This window comes from Oryx dammah, unplaced genomic scaffold, assembly GCF_014754425.2.
Source record: "Oryx dammah isolate SB20612 unplaced genomic scaffold, SCBI_Odam_1.1 HiC_scaffold_29, whole genome shotgun sequence".
Taxonomy (NCBI): Eukaryota; Metazoa; Chordata; class Mammalia; order Artiodactyla; family Bovidae; genus Oryx; species Oryx dammah.
The window spans coordinates 52932258-52951841 of record NW_024070213.1 but is presented as its reverse complement, the minus strand read 5'-3'; the positions used below and the strand labels follow the sequence as shown (position 1 = coordinate 52951841).

The 19584-nt window shown below is 36.8% G+C and overlaps 1 protein-coding gene across 16 annotated transcripts in view; it reads left to right on the top strand.

Moving 5' to 3' along the window:
* The window catches only part of MYBPC1 (myosin binding protein C1), a 96168-nt gene that overhangs the window by 35950 nt on the left and 40634 nt on the right, over window positions 1–19584 (top strand). For all 16 annotated transcript variants that reach the window (XM_040234890.1, XM_040234883.1, XM_040234880.1 and 13 more), the window contains 10 exons: window positions 253–363; window positions 2900–3048; window positions 3387–3504; window positions 4719–4770; window positions 6836–6892; window positions 12781–12947; window positions 13894–14026; window positions 15925–16049; window positions 17026–17131; window positions 18620–18786. In XM_040234890.1, the coding sequence (XP_040090824.1) occupies window positions 253–363; window positions 2900–3048; window positions 3387–3504; window positions 4719–4770; window positions 6836–6892; window positions 12781–12947; window positions 13894–14026; window positions 15925–16049; window positions 17026–17131; window positions 18620–18786 (1185 nt within the window). The remainder of the gene's footprint in view (window positions 1–252; window positions 364–2899; window positions 3049–3386; window positions 3505–4718; window positions 4771–6835; window positions 6893–12780; window positions 12948–13893; window positions 14027–15924; window positions 16050–17025; window positions 17132–18619; window positions 18787–19584) is intronic.

Sequence of the window (19584 nt, the reverse complement as noted above, 5' to 3'; positions counted from 1 at the left end):
ACAAACTTTCTGAGAAGTTTTGCTATTCCTAGAAATTAGATTCCATCTGGAAGAGACAACCCTTTAAGAATGGGAATCGCTCAGTCTCTACTAATGGCTGTGGGGAGGTAGATGGAAAGAATGATGTTATATTTATCTAGGTTCATTAGACAAAGAGAAGCTTCCGTGTTGACAAGAAAAACAAACCCAGGTAAGTCTGCCTAAAAAGAACCTAGCCCTGAAATGATCCTTTTCCTCCTTTCTGCTCATTAGAATGGTCTATTGGTGAATCACCAGCTGGGGAGGAACAGGACAAGCAGAATGCCAACAGTCAGCTGTCCACCCTATTCGTGGAAAAGCCTCAAGGCGGAAGTGTGAAAGTTGGTGAGTTCCAAGCATTAAATCCTTGTCTTTTTTTTTTTAGATAAAGATGAAATTCAAATAACATAAAATTAAGCATTTAAAAGTGAGTGATTAGTAGCTATTAGTACACTCAACTGTCTAACCAAATATATTCATCACCCCAAAATCCATGGACAGAGGAGGCTGGTGGGCTTACAGTCCTTAGGGTCACAAAGAGTTGGACACAACTGAGTACACACACTCCCCAAAAAGAAACCTTGTATCCTGTACAGGTTTATCCCTCTTTCTCCCTCCCCTAACCCTGGCAACCAATAATCTCTTTGTCTCTATGAATGTCCCTATTCTGGATATTTAATATAAGTGGAATCACACAATAAGATGGAACCTTTTGTGTCTGGTTTCTTTCACTTAGCATAATGTTTTCAAGGTCTATCCAAGTTGTGGCATGAATCAGTGTTTTATTCCTTCTTATGGCTGAAAAATATTCTATTGAGTGACAGCTGTCGTTTCAATAATCTGTAGCACAGAGTGTTGAGTGACTGGACCCTTGCCAGGGTAGGTTTAAATCAGTTTCTTCATCTGTAAAATGGAGATAATACTACCCATGAAGTACTCTGAATAGTCCCTGGTGTATCTTCAAGTGGAAGCCTCAAGGTGGAACTGTGAAAGTTGGTGAGCTGATGTTTGCTGTCATTACAACACATCTCATTCCATAAAATGACTATAAATCTGCACACATGCTGGATCAAGAGTTGCAATGTCTCAGAGGAAGCTGATCAGACAGATGGTTTAATTCTGGAGATATTCATTAAAAAATATTGACTATTCACCTCCTGTTTTAGACATTGTGCTAAACACTGAGTAAAATATGTGAGCACTCAGAATTTACAGACTTAATGGCATGAGCAAACAAGAAGAAATTAAACAAACAATTCATCACAGAAGCCATCGCAAATGCCATGAAGGAAACAAACAAAGTGGTCAGCCAGAGAGTGACCAGGAGGTCCAGGAATTTTAGCTAAATGAATTTTTATAAGGAATATATCATGATCAGAACTAGTCTTTGACACCAAATGTTTTGCAAATGAACACACAGCTGACTACAGTCTAAAATTACTTAAGTCTGGAATATAGAAGCACACTGTATATGAATAGAAATGCTTGCTCTCCTTGTGTTTCTGGAAGACATCAAAATGTTGGACTGGCCACTGGGCTAGAATTTTGATGTCCTTTAGGCCTAATGAGTCAATACAAACAAATAGGAGACATTACCTCAAAAAGATCAGTTTCATTTAGTCATATTCTTATAGTTCCAGTCTTAGCATCATCTTGCCTAATAAAAAGGATGGGAAAAACCCATATATATATATATATATATATATATACATGGTATGTGTGTGTTTTCTCATTTTTTCTTTCATTTTTTCATATTTATGCATACTCATAGAGATATTGTGCATTTGATTTTAGACCACCACAATAAAGTAAATATCATTATAAAGCAAGTCCCAAGAAATTTTTTTCTCCCAGTGCATATGAAAGTTATGTTTACACTATAGTCTACTAAGTATGCAATAGATGGTTGGTTGGACGGTTGGATGGCATCACCAACTCAATGGACAAGAGTTTGAGTAAGCTCTGGGAGTTGGTGATGGACAGGGAAACCTGATGTACTGCAGCCCATGGGATCACAAACAGTTGGACACAACTGAACGACTGAACTGAACTGAGTGTTATATTTAAAAAAACAATGTACTTACCTTCGTTAAAAATGCTTTATTGCTAAAAAATGCTAACCATTATCTGAACCTTCCGTGAGTCATAATCTTTCTGTAATACTAACATCAAAGATTACCGATCACAGATCCCCATACCAAACATAACAATAATGAAGAAGTTTGAAATATTGCCAAAATGGGACACAGAAGCGTGAAGTGAGCAAATGCTATTGGAAAAATGACTTGCTCGATGCAGGGGTGCCACAAACCTTCAATTGGTTTTTTTTAAAAAAGCAATAAATTTGAAGTACAATAAAGCAAAGTGCAATAAAATGAGGTATGCCTGAATAGATTGTTTTATACACATTACATGTGCTTGGATTCCAAATAAAAATTATTTCCACTAATTTCCCCATTGCTCCTTTTCTGCTCCTTAAACCTCAAAAGCAGAAGCAGTTAGAGTATCCTAGAAACTAGGGTGCTCATTAAAAAAGTCAGGGCCCTTCCATTGTTCAATTCCAGCTGTGCCAGTCACATCATAGTAGTCCTGTCTAATTCCTTTTGTGCATACTAAGTTGCTTCAAGTCGTGTCTGACTCTTTGCGACTCCATGGACTGTAGCCCGCCAAGCTCTTCTGTCCATGGAATTCTCCAGACAAGAACACTGGAGAGGGTTGCCATGCCCTCCTCCAGGGATCTTCCTGACCCAGGGATCAAACCTACATCTCCTTTGTCTCCTGCACTGGGTGGCAGGCAGGCTTCTTACCATTAGCGCCACCTGGGAAGCCCCAAATGGCAATTTTAAAACCACAGTCTGAATTGCCTGTGTTTTTTCCCTAGGTGAAAATATCACCTTTATAGCCAAAGTCAAGGCTGAAGATCTTCTCAGAAAGCCCACCGTCAAATGGTTCAAAGGGAAATGGATGGACCTGGCCAGCAAAGCTGGAAAGCACCTCCAGCTGAAGGAAACCTTCGAAAGGCATAGCCGGGTATGACCCTGAGCTCCTGCTGCAGGGACCTGACCGGCTGATTCCTCTGTGTGCGTCAGAGGCCATTTTCAGGTTCCGCTTTGAGGGACTTCAGTTCCAGAAAATCCACTGGAGTTACCATTCCCAGTGTTTATACTCCAGTGTGGTGGCCCTGCTGTGCCCGGGGCTTCAGAGCACTGTGCTGACTCCTCCTGTATTGAGAACATTGTAGCAGAATCCCCAGATGCAGACACGTCTTTAAGCTGATGCTGTGGAACTGGGGAAATAACTGCAATGTGGTGTCCTTTTTTCTGCCAGCAGGGTAGGGCTGAAAGGTGTTCGGATGCATTTCATTGCAGGTGTACACATTCGAGATGCAGATTATCAAAGCCAAAGAGAACTACGCAGGGAACTACAGATGTGAGGTCACCTATAAGGATAAGTTTGACAGCTGCTCATTCGATCTTGAAGTGCATGGTAAGAGAGGCTTCTAGTCTGGATAAGTGTGATGTTTATTTATTTATTTTTTTAATGGAGTGTGAGAGGATAGAGGAGAATAAGGTCATTTATTAGTATGTGATTTTGAAAATGAAGTTTCCTGGAACAAGGATGTCAGGAAATCCAGGTAGAAGGGAGGATTTTCTCTTATAAGGACTAATGTCAGATATGGACATTCTTCATCTCTATGTTCTGTGGACTGCCAAGAGTGAATTTGATAAGAATAAATTAAAGGTATATATGTAGATTAGGGGGAAAAAAGCAATACTTCGATAAGTAAACAAAAGGAAAGTTGACTTGGTAACAAATCAAAAGTGTGACATAGCTTTGTATTTTTCGACAAAGCTGATGCAATTTAAAACCAGAGCATTACAAATGTTATAGGACCTAGGTTTAGGAAGTACTACTGCTCTCTGTAACATGTTACTTGTTCCATGTTTGGGGGTCATGCCTTTGGCCATAGGCACTGTATCACCACTGGGATCCCTCCTGGAATAGGGTAATTAGGAGGATGAAGAATCCAGGAACCATGGTCCATTCACCTTGAATGTGTAGGTGAAGAAGGTCCAGCATTTATGATTCATTGTAATAAATCACAGAAGGGCTGACACAGAAAGAGGGAAAGGCAGATAAGAATCAAAAGGTGGAAATTATGAGAAGGTGAATTTTGCATTCACGTTAGTACTAGCTCTTTCTTTAAAGCCATATAGACACCACAGATGGCTGTGAGAGTCCTAGTCTGAGAATTGTCAAGAGACTGAATGACCATGGGTTGAGTTGCTGTCAAGATTTCAGTATTAAGTGGGACTCTGGTCCTGAGCACTGCTTCTTCACCTGGCCAGGCATCTGAGAATGCTGATTTCTGGGTGCCCATCCTCAATCTGGTGAATCAAAATTTTCAGCAGGGAGATGAAGAAGCTGATAGTGTTTAAACTCCTTGGACGATTCTACTGGGCACACAGGTGGAATGACAACAGGATAGGGGAACTCCTAAAGTCCCATCATTGATTGTGCGGGAGGGAAGATAAGCTCTGATGTCTCAGCAGCTCAGCCCCCAGGAGGAGAGCCACCCCTCCCGGACCCCCTTCACCTGATTCCTTCCCTCTGAAGAATCCCCACAGCCTGGAGAGAAACTGAACACAAAACTGGGTTCTTAATGGGTGTTTATTTTATTGTCTTCTTTCCTTTCAAAGAATCTACTGGGACTACTCCAAACATTGACATCAGATCTGCTTTCAAGAGAAGGTAACTTCAAAAGAGGGATCTAGGTATCTTTTGTAAAATATGAAAGTAAAGGATTTTCAAATACATGTTCCCTTCCTCCACACTCTATATTTCAAATGAGATCAAGTCTTTTCACTAAAGTCAAACATACCGAATATTCAGAAGTTAGTTTTTAAGAGATGCCATAGGCTTAATGCCATATTGTGTATATGCTGATCATTTTTTAGAATATTCTTGATATAGTGAAGCACTCATTTTATAGGTCTCACAGTTGCCTTAGAAAGACATTTTCTTTCCATTCATATGCGGCTTCTTCCTGAATTGCATGATTTTCTGCCAAATGGCCCAGAAAGATATATAATGATACACATCTCATATAGCATCAGTTACGTAATGTCAGAAAACTCACATTGCTTTTTATTTAGGAACCACGTATAGAGCTATTAAACTATATGCCCAGAAAACTACAATTAAGTAGCTCCTTACTAAAGTTAGCACAATTTAAGCATGGGATTATCCTAAATGAAAGACCATTGAGTCTGCTGGAATAAGGAACATTGTAGAAAGGCAAAATATAGATACTTACCTGATTTATTTTGCCGAGGCTGAAAAATCATAAAGTCAAGGAAGAAAAATGAAAAATTTTCTAGTCTGTGAGAAATGTGACTAGTCTCTTCCTGGTATTATTTTCTTCTCTGTACTTTTTACTTATCTAGAATTCTTCCAAAATAGAAATTCATTAATGAGGAAATGTTTTGTTCTTCCTAAGACTGAATCCACATAACAGTTTTGTTGAGTAAGGAAAGTCATCCCAAACTAGTATAAAGCAATGATTTAGCCTTGTTCATAAAAGGCAAAATTTCTTTCTAAATTATGAAGTAATGAACACTGTAATTACTCTTAAAAGATATGTGGTATGTCCTGATCAGTCCATTGTATTTTTTAAAGTCATAACTTTCAAAATCTCTTACCTTCCCTTCACCTCCTGGTTAGCAAACGTATAGATCTCACACTAGGTTTATCCTACGTATGTCTCTTTTAAGAGAGAAAGATGTCATCTACTTAGTTTTGGGCTTATGGGGCCTATTGTGTTTATGTCAATAGGACTTTCCAAATACCTGCTTTAAAGAAATTTTGAGAACACATTATTTGAGTTCAATTCTGATAACTTACGTGTTATACACACTGTTTTTAAACCCGCAGACTCTTTTCTTAGAAAATATAACTAACATTTGTAAAGCGCAGGAAACAAAATCTTCATTAAAAAATTAAACATGTAAGTAACTATGTAGCACCATTTAAATGTCAGCTCATAGCTTCTATTTAGAGTTTATATGAAATCATGAAGGTGGCTGCATGCCTAAATTATGATGCATTTCTCCACAGGAAAACATTTTTAAAAACTCCTAGCAAAGGGCTCAACAATTCCAAGACAAACTTTTGGAAAACACACTTTAAATGGTATAAATAATTAACAAGAAAATGAAAAGCTTATAATCCTTTCCCTTTCAAGAGAAAGGAATGCATCGTTTACAAAGCTCTGCACTAGCTCCATGTTTATGTGATGTTGGTATCACATTACCTGATTCGTTTATTGATGGACACAAAGAGGTTACCTTTGAATATAAGCTTTGTACTTATATACTTGACACTAGTCCGCTTCATCTTCCAAGCCAATCTCTGTATGACTTTAGTAACAGAGATCAGCAAAAGTCCTTTGCTTTTTACACACGGACGTTCCCAGAGCCCCCAACTTGCAAAAACAAAGTACTTTGTGTTGTTTGGCTTAAGCGCATTTGTGTTACTCTGTTTTAACACAAATCCAAGCAGTTTTACATATGCAATCTACAAAAATGTGTCTTCTGAGATTGTAGAGTAACACAAGTTCCTTGTGTTTACTTCTCCACAAGTACATCCTCCCAAATTTAAAATGTCACTTGTGTGAAAAGAAACTGTGTTGATTTAGTCCCATGATTTGTGTGCTAGAACAACATTGCATATACATTATACGTAGAGTGTTTGGGGGAATTGTTGTATATGTGTCTCAGCATTAAACCCAGATTTGCTTTTCTTTTGTTAATGACAGTGGAGAAGGTCAAGATGACGCAGGGGAACTTGACTTTAGTGGTCTCCTGAAACGTAGGTGAGAACCCACTGATGGAGTGAGGTGCTTTGGCCTGGAAATCTTTTAGACACCCATTCATAGAAGTCAAGTTTAAAGTGGATCTTTTTCAAAGATCCTCTCATTTCTTAAGATGTGTTTTGCTTATGAAATATTATAATAGCGTTGACTAAGCGACAGTGAAACAACTGCCTACTAACCTGCTAAATATTTTAGCTGATGCTTTTATTTTCTTTTTAAATGTTTCATGAGTCTTCCCGTATTTTCTTAGTAGAGGATGAGGAAATTTGAAAACTGAGACAGAAGACTTAAATGCCTGAAAACTTCTTATTTCTCTCATGATTTCTATTATTTCAATCATGATCCCTCATCATGATTGAATAAATAAAGCCTCCATTCTCCTGCCTTTGATATTTGACTGAAAAGTCAATTTCAAAATTTTGGTAGAAGTCTCAGCAAATGTATATATTTATGTGTGTGTGTGTATATATATATATATATATATATATACACACCTACTTTAACATATTGATGAATTACTATATTTCATCAAATCTAAGACACCATGCTGATATATAGCTGTATTATAAACCACTAAGCAATGAAAAAAATTGTCCAAATAGCTTATTGTGACATACTGCTGATTATAAGGTACCTCCTTATTTCAAAGATATTTAAAATGCCCCAAGTTTGCATTTTTTGAAGGGATAAAATAGTAGTGAAATGGAGATAAGTGTTTAGTATCATCACTCATGTTTCTTTAACTTTGTACTCTCTGGCAATAAAATTTATAAGTTTTCATTATAGATATTTAGTACACAACAATGTCATAGAATTTCTGCCCTATATATACATATTCGTTTTTTGTTTTTAGTCACTTAGTCGTGTCCAGTTCTGTGCAACCCCATGGACTGTAGCCCACCAGGTTCCTCTGTCTATGGGATTTCCCAGGCGACAACAGTGGGGTGGGTTGCCTTTCCTTCCCCAGGGGATTTTCCCGACCCAGGGCTCAAACCTGCCTCTCGTATGTTAGCAGGTGGATTCTTTACCACTTGGGAAGCCCATGTATGCATACGCATAATCATAAACATGCTATATTATATATGTGTTATATATAAAGATATACATATATAGATAGTTACTATAGCACAGAAGAAATAGAAAGAAAATTACTTTTGCTAGGATGGTGTTCATGTGCCAAATTTGTGAATAAACAGTAAAACTACAACTCTAAATTAATGATATATAATATTGATATTGGACTTCATTTAGTTTTTTAGGTTCACTTCTTATTATTCTTACTGCTTTCTATGTTTACTGAAAATCATAGGTATAGATACGCTTCAAAACAAATTACAAATGGTAATAAATAGGCTTGGGTTCATTCTCAGGTTAGTTCGGTGGCTTTATTCAAACCCCTGTGAATGAAACCTTCACCCCCAGCTCTAAACATTTAGGCTGAGAACAGAAACATTAACAGGTGCCATTTATTAATAGCCAAATGGATATTAGCCAATCAATAGACTTTGGCAGTATCAAAAACCATCATTCCTTCTCTGGATACTTCAAATAATCACTAGTCTCAATAATATTTATCCCCCCAAAGTATTTTAAAGCAATAGAATATGAAGTAACCTTAAATGAACTGCACTCTTCCTGTTCTACAAGTGAGAGACCAAAGACCAGAGAAGTTGAGTGACTTCCCCCAAGTCATACAGCTAACTTTAGGGAGGGCAGGGACCTACATACAAGTTTTCTTTTCTGAATCAGCACACTTCCTATGACTCCACATAAGAAACATCACTCTGAATCTGCCTGGGAAGTTGGCACCTTGTACATTTATAACAAGTTAAAACTTTAGGAAGACAAGAGGTTTTGGGTTGTTGTTTTTTTCTGCTGTCATTTACTCAACCAGGAAAATGTTAAATGCTTTCTTTGTGTAGACTATAACACTAGTTGAGGTGAGGAAAAGAAATCCAATGCCTTCCAGCACCTGGTACATGAGAAGATATAAATACATACTCGTGGGAAGAAAAAGGTAGTGGTTAAAAGATGGATTTGAGTCTCAACTTTCCCATTTACTGGACATGACTTTGGTCAAGTGATATGCCCTCTCTGAGACTTGCTTTCCACAACTGTAAATGCAGAGAATAAAAACTACTTGAGTATTATTATGAGACTTAAGTGTAAGAGACCAGATTCATACAGGTGTCAAATAAGTATCCACTTCCCCCCAAAATGTGACATTTTCCCTTGAAGAACTTACATTAGTGTCAACTATTTAATTTGTACTTGCCATCTTCCTCTACAAAGGTTGAATCACGTGCTGATTTTCAGTACTCCCTGAAAGGAGTTCGGGGTGGAGTGCAGAAATGAGGCACTCTGTGCTTGGAAGAAAAACTGGAAGGACAGGTCTTCAGATAGTTATATTCAGAAATTTTCAGGAGCTGGTTTTATGAGCCCAGTTCTCATATCTTTTCATATCTAGAAAGCACTAAAATCCTTCATGATAACAACTATTCCTCATAACTAGCAAAAGCTTCATGAGACTAGCAGAAATCTTCCAGAAAAATATGTGCTTGATTGCTTGTATTCCCCCTTCACCAAAATCACATATATACTGACCTTCCTGACTGCCTCTCTGGAACAGTTTCTCAGAGCTATCTGAGGCGCTGTCTTCCAGGCTGCTGTCCTCATTTTGTTCCAAATAAAACTTAATTCATAGCTCTCACACTGTGCAATTTCTTTAAGTTGACATTAGTAAAGTGACAAAATACACATACACACACATAATCAATCAATAAAAATGGAATAGATTATTAAGTGCCAAGTCTGATTAAAAGGAAAAGGAAACAAAAAAGAATACACTAATTCTATCAGTAGTTTTCAGAGTAAAAGAAATCTAATTAATGGTCAAAATGACGAAAGAAAAAAATTATTAGAAAAAACTGAGCAGTCAACATGTCTCTACTTCTCATTTTCTTTACATCCCCTAATTATGATTTTGACTCATAATTAGATTGTTGTCACCATGAGACTATATTCATTTAATATACTATGTACTAATCCACCAGTATAACTTTGGAAATCATTGTGTTTTCCTACTAATTTGTGAATTGCATGTGTTTTCACTGTAGTAATAACATTTGGTAATAACATTTCTACTCCTCCAAGAGTGTGTGGCAAAATCCTCATGAGAATAAATATCATTACCACCAACATCTTTATACAACGAAATATCTCTCTGCCCTGAACAAAGTTAGCATATTCCAAATAGACATTAGTTAGTCTTTGGGCAGTATCTTGTTATGAGACCTGACCTATATAAATACTTTAAAGTTTTATTCTACATAAAATTTCTATAACAGCTTTGTATTTCACTAGGATTGTTAAGTTATAGGAATTTTGATGTAGATGGAAGTACTGTAAATGTTATATAGGTCTCTGCCAATTCTCGGAAAGGAATCAGTAGTGCCTATAGAAATTTGGATTTTTCTCCCTGCTGAAATTTAATATAGCCATACAGATATGGTCATGTGCAGCCACCATGGTAAGTAAAGATGTGTTCTGAATGAGTTAAGGAAATACTACAGATGGGTGCCTGACCTCATATTCCAGTACAAAATGAGGAATCCATCTCCTTGCAATCTGGGGTTCAACTGAGTAGTGGAGAGGAAAGAAAGGAAGAGGCAAGAGGTTACTTGTGTTTGTATACAAAGCGTGATAGGATTAAGGTTATGGTAGAGTGGGATGTATTTTGGTGTTAATGAAAAAAGGGTGAGGATGATCAGTTTTATGAATCTATCAACAAAACTGATTCAAGAAATCACGCTGAAAATGGTCTTTATTACTTAGTGACTTCCTCATGTAAACATTCACCTATACATCTGGGTATTCTCAGTGTTTGCTTTGTGCCTCTTGTTAGCTCTTTTAATCTGTCTTTATCATTGATATCTTTAAATCTTTTCACCAATGTCAAGAGGATATTTGGAATATGTGGGTAATTCTTCTTGGTTGAGATACAAATGGAACAAAATGTAGAATGGGATAATTTTACAGTGTGGGGATTCAGGCTAATATGACAAAAATAGAGCAATAATAAAGTGGATTGAGGAAAGTCTCACGGGGGAAAAAATGTATATACACAGATATATATTTAATCGCAATTCTCCAAGACGTCCTACAAAATATTTAAATGTTAAATTTGAAATGTAGACTGCTTTCAGGCAATAGATATAATAGACCAGACAAATTATTACTAATATTTCAACTTCAGGACACTTTTCTTAAGCTTTTCAATTTCCCCATGTCATTAGAGGGCCTAGTTACCATTTCAGTGAAATGGAGAGTTGCATCTTGAATCTTTAAGAAGTACATTTTCCTAACGGGGTTTCTAGTCCTTCCCACAAAGGTCGCTGAGGGACCAATGACCCTTCGCTTTCTTCCATTATCCAGATGTGCCTCAACATCATTTACTGTGCAAAAGACTTACATGACAACAGAAATTAGATATGCAGAAGCCATCCTTGCCTAATGCCACCCTAGACTCTAAGTTATGTTTATATTCTCCTACCCTTCCCTATGATTATAACCCAGTATTTCCTCAAGAAATTCTGAAATGGGTATAATTAATATGACAGTACAAACATATGTAACTCATTATTTGCTATCATGATAGCATGCATCTGTTTTCACATTGATGTTTAAGATGTGTTGACCAGTTTTCCTGGAAAAATCATACCCAAACCAGCATTATTCACAGTAAGTAGTCACTAAAATATTTTCAGTTTAACCTTAGTCAATAAAAACAGTCAACTAAACTTAAACTGAATTAGAACTTCTTAGCTAGTTAAGGAAATCAATTTAAATTATATTTAGCATTTGCAACTATGGCTCTTTCCCTGAAGAGTGTTTATTCCTGAGTTTTATTTCACTTTTAGGTTTTAGAATACAGATAAGTGTATGTACTTTAAATCCTATGTATGTGTGGTATACAGTAGTTATATATGTTCTATACGTTCTTTTGCCAGTGGTCAAAATTTAGAGTCATGATTTTGATAATCACACTAAGTTACTATCAGCTTTTTCATGGAACCCTTTATGACTTGCTTTATAGTTTCACATTTATATTTTCATGATTCGAAGCAGTTCCCAAACTGCTTCCAAAGAAGTTCTGGACAGTACTTTAAGATGAAATATGAGAGAATTTTGAGAATTTTCATTCTGACAATTTAGGGAAAAAAAATTATATGTATACACAAAAATCATATGAAAAACAATGAAACCAAAAAAACAGAAACAAAGAACAAATGCTTAGTCACAGTTTCAAATATGTTTTGTATTAAAAAACAGCGCAAAATCGTTAATGTACACATTTACTAACATGGTAGGGAAAATGCTATTTGCAAAATCTGAAGATTTGAAATACTGTTATTTGTACCGTCTCCATGCAGACTTAGGGTATGCACACAAATGAAGGCAGAGAGCATTGTTCTTTCATGGACCAACACCTAAAATCTGGTTCTTAAACCTTATTTCAATATCTAAATCCTAGATGAAAACTGACCTTTTAAGTTTCTCAAAATCTCATCTCCTATTTGGATTTTCAGGTTTAAAATAAGTAAAAATAGCTTAAGGATATTTCCTGAAATCCTTCTATCTCCTTAATACTGTGTTTTTAACTAGAAAAACGAAAGCGTTAATGCAAGTGCATGGATCTGACCTTTGACTGTGCAGAAGTTGCACTGAAACTTCATGCAAAGTAGACTTTCTCCTTGGCTATTTAAATACTCAGGCTTTAAACAGAGCTTTTAGCGCTGAACCAAAAAATCGGTACCATACTCCGACTTTCCTGGTCTTTAAAGGCCAGTGGGCCGCTATTAAACCAGGCAATGGTTCTCCCCGGTTAGGGAGGTGAAGCAGCAGGAGGAACAACCCGAGGTAGACGTGTGGGAGCTGCTGAAGAATGCGAAACCCAGCGAGTACGAGAAAATCGCCTTCCAGTACGGTATCACTGACCTGCGTGGTATGCTCAAGCGGCTCAAGCGCATGCGCAGAGTGGAAAAGAAGAGTGCAGGTGAGGACGTCTGAGCACGCCTAGGGGAAACGATAATTCTCCCCATTTCGTACTGGGTTTATAGGTCGGAGTAGCCGTAGTGGAATTTGCAGGGGTTACGCTTCTCTTGGTTAACTTGGCTTCGGGTGAAATAGTTCACTGCCCCGCAAATCTCCAGCAAAGTAGGTAGTGGACAGCTGCTGAAGGTTTAAGGTAACAAAAGTACATTACAGTGACAAAGTATAATGGAGTAGTAAATATTCCTGTGTTACTGGGAATTTCTCAGCAGCCCCTTTCTCCATCCGCTGCATCTCTCCGTCCCTCAGATTCCTGATTGTTATTTAGGTAGAGTAGATTATGTGTTTGTTTTACTGTTACATTCTTCCACCCATTTGATGCGTCGTGGGGAATTCATGTCTCACACCTGCTAAGGTAAACCTAGTGTTTAAGCATGTCAATATTTGCGCAGGTTTCCACAGTACAAAAACTATGATAAGCTTACTGTTTCAATCAGTCGAAGACATTCCATTTAAGCTCATGAGTCATTGGAAGTATCTCATAAATTCTATGATTAAAAAAACTGTCTGTGAGATAGATATACACAGATAATGCCAATGAAAGTGAAAATAATCATTTTAGGAGAATAAGCATGTCCTTCAAGTACAAATTTCATTTAAATATTTTATATTATACATTGCCCAAAGAATGAAGACAATCATTTTTAAAGCCCCTTCAATAATTCTTTACTTATGTTTCTTCCAAAAGCATATGGACTCTCTTAAAATTTTTAAATCATCTTATTATTTATAAATTGATGCAGATTTCTAAAATATGAGGGATAATTCAAAAGTTTTCTATTTCTTCTTTTTGTCTCAATTTATTCAATTTTAGGTGTTCAGATTGACTATTTAAATTCATATCATATGCATATACATATTAACATAGTTTTGTGTCTTCTCTCTACTAGCTTTTGCAAGAATTCTTGATCCTGCATATCAGGTTGATAAAGGAGGCAGGGTAAGATTTGTCGTGGAACTGGCAGATCCAAAGCTGGAGGTGAAATGGTATAAAAATGGTCAAGAAATTCGACCCAGTACAAAGTAAGTCAAATTTGCAAATAATCAGTAGTAACTGTCTAAATCAAAGAGTAATTTGATTTGATATTCTATGCCTGAAAGTACTTTTTAGTTATATTCGTATGATGCAAAATCATATGAGGGGACGGCAAAAACTTTTTATGTATTTTGGAACCGTTGAAGTATGGTGCTATATAAATTAAACCTTGCCTCATGTTTTAATTATATATAAACTATTTCAAGTACTTGTAATTATGATTTTGTGTCATTGTAGGTTATATGTGATTACTTCAGAGCATTGCCAAACTTCGCCCAATTTTTTAAAAAATTTGAGAAAAATTGAAATATGTATTTGACATACCAGCTTGTAATGGGAATCACACCTTATAAGTAAATAACTTTTGTTCTTCCAGAATAGCATCTAAAGGCTATGTTTTATTATTTTTGACCCTTTTCCCAAATGAAGGAAACAAACTAATCCCTGATATCTGATGGTATTGCTAGGCGATTAGGAAACTACTTTACAGAGATCCTTCTCAGTCTGAGAGATTTTCAACTCCAACATATTTTTTCAAGTTAACAGGAACCATGTGTATATTTATAAAGGGCTTTAATCCTGAAAATCTGTCACTTCTGTGGAACAATTAGGTAGTTTCCAATTTGTTAATGTGGTCCTGCTCTCAGAGTGACTTTGTGATAATAATGTTTATATCTGGTAAAAGTCTCTTGAAGGCAGCCTGAATTTACCAAAAACATAATTTTACCTGGCTATTTCTATCTCGAAAAATGTTGCTTAGTGTTTTGTTCTTGAAGTCTTTGAGAATTTCCCAAGTAAGAACTTTTTCATCTGTTACAAAGCCCTAATATACCCATGCATAATCTAGATCACAGATAATCAAATTATGCAGTCTTCTGGATTTCAGGTTTTTGTTTCCACTTAAGTTCTTTTTCAGTAGATGATAACTACGATATATATGATAATACTAGTTATTAAGCTCATTTAAGATAATATCACATTGTATAGAATTACCATCTATATTAATGATTAAATTCATATTATTGCTTAAATTGTGTAATCATTTATTCACCAAATAAAATGTCACTGGGCTAGCAAGGAATGAATTCAATAAATCAATGAAAAATATAAACTTTCTCTCCCACAATAGAGTAGATGAATTGATCACTTTAAAAAATGTAGAGAGTTAAAAATCTTAGCCTACCGTATTTTCCAACAACAGGTTAAAAATTGTTCATTGGTAAATATGTGAGTACTGATTTTATGTTTGGAATAAAAAATATGTGTGCTAAGTTGCTTCAGTCGTGTCTGACTTTTTGCGACCCTATAGACTGTAGCCTGCCAGGTTCCTCTGTCCATGGGATTCTCCAGGCAAGAATACTGGAGTGAGTTGCCATTCTCCTCTCCAGGGGATTTTCCCAACCCAAGGATCGATCCCGCATCTCTTATGTCTTCTGCACTGGCAGGCATGTTCTTTACTACTAGCGCCACCTAGGAAGCCCAAAAATCATATATAAAAGAAAATAGTGACAAATATTATATGCACATATGCATATGCATATGTATTTAGAGAAGGAAATGGCAACCCACTCCAGTGTTCTTGCCTGGAGAATCCCAGGGACGGGGGAGCCTGGTGGGCTGCCGTCTATGGGGTCGCACAGAGTCGGACATGACTGAAGTGACTTAGCAGCATGCATATGTATTTCATTTTGTGTTATAAAGATAGAAATTGGCTTCATGTTTAATGTTTATTAAACTATGTAAGATATGGCTAATAAATTGCAGATCAAAATGACTATTTCTGACTTTCAGATATTATGGAATTATAAGCCAAATTTGCTGGCAATAAAGAAAAGAATAAAATTAGGTTCACAGACTCTGTTTATCTTCCTCCTATTTAAAACAGATACATCTTTGAACATAAAGGATGTGAAAGAATCATGTTTATCAATAACTGTGTGCTAACAGATGATTCGGAGTATTATGTGACAGCTGGTGATGAGAAATGTTCCACTGAGCTCTTTGTGAGAGGTAAAGTGAAATCTCTAAGATAACCATTGAGAGCCAATGGCTCTCCTCTCGGGGTAATAATCAAAAATGAAAATGGTGAAGTGAGCTCTTGAGCTCCAGAGCAGAGATAGTAGTACCTCTCGAGACGGTTTAGCTTGAGTGTTAGACTGGCTCCGGTTTGAAGCATCTTTGTACTGGTGTTTATTGGGTATCCTAATTAATCTTCAGGTTTGTTGAAGACTAGAAAAGCTGACAGGAGAAAAAAACTGGTGAGTAAAAATGCCTTGTAGTTTTGGCTCATGTAAGCAGTATTTTGCAATTTAATTGCTCTAGTGATAGCTTTTGAAACCCAACAAAGTCTACTGGATAAACATTTCACACATTCAGCTCACCACAAATCACTTTCCCTTAAAACAGCTTTGTTAGTAAAAGTCATCAGTGGTTGGCACAATGATCGCTGAAGACCATCATTTACTAGTGAAAAAGCTGGAGGGTGTCAATGAAGCCATGAAGCATTTATTTTCTTTATGAGGACCTGTATCTGACAGCTTTGTAAACTTGCACATCAACTATACTTCAATTAAAAAAAAAAATTTAAAGACAATTCTATAATCTCTATCATCTGTCTAAAACCATAAGTAGAGAATTTTAGTGTTATATATTTTCCTTCCTCAGAAATGTCTATCTTCTGCTTTCTTATTTGCCCAAAGAAGATTATCTGATACAATTTGTCTGCTCTCTAAAACTATCATTTATTTCCTTTGAAGAGTTCTTGCAAAATTATGTAAAACTTACCCAGGGCTGCCAACTGTTTATTTTGCCATGAAAAGTCATTTAAAAATCCACCTTCTAACTACCACCATCTAACCATCACTCTGTGATCAACCACACTTTCTTATTGTTGGTTTTCCATCTGTGAACAAACCCAAGGTCATGAGCAGATTTGGGGGCATTTAATGATTCTGATTTTCTTTTTTTTTTTTTTTTTCCACAATAGAGCCTCCAGTTATGGTGACCAAACAGCTGGAAGATACAAAAGCTTATTGTGGGGAGAGAGTGGAATTAGAATGTGAAGTGTCTGAAGATGATGCCAATGTAAAATGGTAAATAGATATCCTGAGGTCTGTCCATTTTTAATAAACAAAAAAGTACCTTCATACTTTGGAGAATAGGAAATTGCTTTTACACATATGAAAGGGATCTCAACCTCATTTGTGTTAGTAGAAAATGTAACTAAAACTATCCTAAGATATTGGCTTTTTTCACCTGTGAGACTGAAAAAAAAGATCCAGATATCTATATTGATAAGGATATAAGGAAGTAGGCACTTACTAGTAAATGAATGTTTCAAGGCTCCTCATGTCTATTTGACTCCAAAGCCCATGGGTGCTCTTTCTGATGCGTGCTCTCACTGTGCCATGATGGCAAGTTTTATGGAATAGATGGAGAAACAGTGGAAACAGTGTCAGTCTTTATTTTTTTGTTCTCCAAAATCACTGAAGATGGTGAAGGAAAGTTATGACCAACCTAGATAGCATATTCAAAAGCAGAGACATTACTTTGCCAACAAAGGTCCATCTAGTCAAGGCTATGGTTTTTCCAGTGGTCATGTATGGATGTGAGAGTTGGGCTGTGAAGAAAGCTGAGCGCCAAAGAATTGATGCTTTTGAACTGTGGTGTTGGAGAAGACTCTTGAGAGTCCCTTGGACTGCAAGGAGATCCAACCAGCCCATTCTAAAGGAGATCAGTCCGGAGTGTTCTTTGAAAGGACTGATGCTAAAGCTGAAATTCCAATACTTTGGCCACCTCATGTGAAGAGTTGACTCATCGGAAAAGACTCTGATGCTGGGAGGGATTGGGGGCAGGAGAAGAAGGGGACGACCGAGGATGAGATGGCTGGATGGCATCACCAACCCGATGGACACGAATTTGAGTAAACTCCGGGAGTTGGTGATGGACAGGGAGGCCTGGCATGCTGCGATTCATGGGGTCGCAAAGAGTCAGACACAATTGAGTGACTGAACTGAACTGAATACTTTTTTTATGTTACTCCTAGTCACTTTATTGTTACAGTATCTCAGAAAGATATTTTAGACTGAGAATCACCAAATTACTTGAACATTTCTTAAAAATGAAAAGTGTATTTTGGGGGTCAGATGGGATGTGTTTTTTCAAGTTCACTGGGAGTAACCTGAAAGTAAAAGACTAGAAGATCTGGAATCCTAAAATCTTAATTGAGAGAGTAAATTCTGCAGTAGGAATCACTAGTAATTTGGTTTAGAATAAATTGTTCATTGTAACCTAGAATCATAGCTATCTTTAAAATGTATCAAAATGCTGTTCTTAGTAGTGTGCACCAAGAGCCCAAATAGGTTATATCCACTCTTAGCATCTTTATCTAATTGATCTTAAATGAAAAGAATGGAATTTTTTAAATGTAATTTTCAGATAATACTTGTTACAGTATTCATCTATTGATAGAGACTGATTCATACATTCTTTAATTCAACAAGCAGTTCTTGAGTGTCGGGTGACTACCTCTTGAAGCATTTTTTATAAAACTTAAAAAAAAAATCATCTATTTAACTCAGGTTTAAGAATGGTGAAGAAATCATCCCTGGTCCAAAATCAAGATACCACATTAGAGTTGAAGGCAAAAAGCACATTTTGGTCATAGAAGGAGCAACAAAGGCTGATACTGCAGAATATTCTGTAATGACAACAGGAGGACAGTCATCTGCTAAACTTAGTGTGGACTGTGAGTAAAACTTCCTTGTATGTCTCCCAGCTTGCTTTAGTAATGTGTTGTGTTTGTTAATTCAGCTTTAGAAAAGTTTCAATCTGTTTGACTTCGACCTGTGACAATTTTATATGTGTAAAATTAGATTCCATTCTAGCTGAGTGTCTATATCATATCAATCAGAGTCTCTAAGAACTTACTACTCAGTTTAGTAGAGTACCAGTATTTAGAAGGATCTCTCCACCATGACCCGTCTGTCTTGGGTGGCCCTACAGGGCATGGCTGGAGAGTTCTGACAAAACGTGGTGCACTGGAGAAGGGAATGGCAAACCATTACAGTATTCCTGCCTTGAGACCCATGAACAATATGAAAAGGCAAAAAGATAGGACTCTGAAAGATGACCTCTCCAGGTCAGTAGGTGCTAAATATGCTACTGGAAATCAGTGGAGAAATAACTCCAGAAAAAATGAAGAGACAGAGCCAAAGCAAAAACACCCAGTTGTGGATGTTGGAAGTTGAGGTGATGGAAGTAAAGTCCAACGCTGTAAAGAGTAGTGTTGCATAGGAACCTGGAATGTTAGGCCCATGAATCAAGGCAAATTAGAAGTGCTCAAATAGGAGATGGCAAGAGTGAACATCAACATTTTAGGAATCAGTGAACTAAAATGGACTAGAATGGGTGAATTTAACTCAGATGACCATTATATCTACTACTGTGGGCAAGATTCCCTTAGAAGAAATGGAGTAGCCATCACTGTCAACAAAAGAGTCTGAAATGCAGATATCCTGTTTGCTTAATCCCTAGGTGAATTTGC